At 44.5% G+C, this 1,094-nt stretch overlaps 1 protein-coding gene across 1 annotated transcript in view; it reads left to right on the forward strand.

Annotated features, from left to right (window-relative positions):
• LOC100965309 (pleckstrin homology domain-containing family A member 5) overlaps positions 1-1,094 on the forward strand; it is a gene marked incomplete at its 5' end in the record, with an annotated part of 14,344 nt that overhangs the window by 6,576 nt on the left and 6,674 nt on the right. The window contains one exon of the mRNA XM_012806752.2: positions 288-441. Within this exon, the coding sequence (XP_012662206.1) occupies positions 288-441 (154 nt within the window). The remainder of the gene's footprint in view (positions 1-287; positions 442-1,094) is intronic.

A 1,094-nucleotide genomic window follows, 5' to 3' on the forward strand; every position in this document is an offset into this window, starting at 1 on the left:
AATATCGATGATAGCATCTTTTCTGTATGGATAAAGAGCCGGGCCGAATCATGACCCACTACCATAGTCCTAGCTACTTGGGAGGCTGAGGCAGGAGGCTTGCTTGATCTCGGGATTTCGAGGCCAGCCTGAGCAACATAGACAGACCCCATGTCAGAAAAGAGAAACAGTCTGAAGCAAAGGTGACCCTTTATGAAAAAAAAAAAAAAAGAAAGAAAAACAAGATACATTTTTTTAACAAAAGAAGAAAAGATGAATTGCATTCCATTCTGTAATAACGATCTGTTTTCATTAGCCCTCCAGATGAGACACAGATCACAAATCATAAACCAGAAAGCCACCTTGATGAAAACATAAAGGACGATATTCCTGAACAGGAAGAAACTGTTACTTCTTGTGAATCAACTCCTGAGGTTTCTCGAGGAAGTCAAATGATGGCAGGTTAGATGATACGCATTTCAATATTTTCTCACTTGGGCTTCCTCTGAGCTGCTAAGTTTGTTTTCCTTGCAGAGATATTTACACAGGGGCCCCGTCCGTGCCTTGACTGCAGACTTGTCACCTTTGCCCACCCATGTGCACCTTCAAGAGGGAAGCAGCTGGACAGGGCAGGAAAGGGCCACCCTGCCAGAGTCTGCTTTGGCTTGGGGATCAGCTCCCTGGTTCGGGTTTGGGATTTTGCTTTTAATTGTAACCCATACAGATAACTTTTTCTAGGGCAGCACAGTGAGTAGGGCACCTGCCCCATATACACCCTGAGGGTGGCGGGTTGGAACCTGGCCCCAGCCAAACTGCAACAAAAAAATAGCCGGGCATTGTGGCGGACGTCTGCAGTCTCAGTTACTCGGGAGGCTGAGGCAAGACAATCGCCTAAGCCCAAGAGCTAAGAGGTTGCTGGGAGCTGTGATGCCACGGCACCTCTACCCAGGGTGATAAAGTGAAACTCTATCTCAAAAAAAAAGAAAAAAAGAAAAAAAACTTTTTCTAGTAAGAAGATCCTTCAGCGCTTGAGAAATTTATCTATTTTCAGGGCTAGATTACTGTAGTATTCCCAAATCTATCACCACTGAGAACTGTTGAAAATTTAATATCTA

This window comes from Otolemur garnettii, unplaced genomic scaffold, assembly GCF_000181295.1.
Source record: "Otolemur garnettii isolate 467f Iridium unplaced genomic scaffold, OtoGar3 scaffold00057, whole genome shotgun sequence".
In the NCBI taxonomy this organism is placed as follows: Eukaryota; Metazoa; Chordata; class Mammalia; order Primates; family Galagidae; genus Otolemur; species Otolemur garnettii.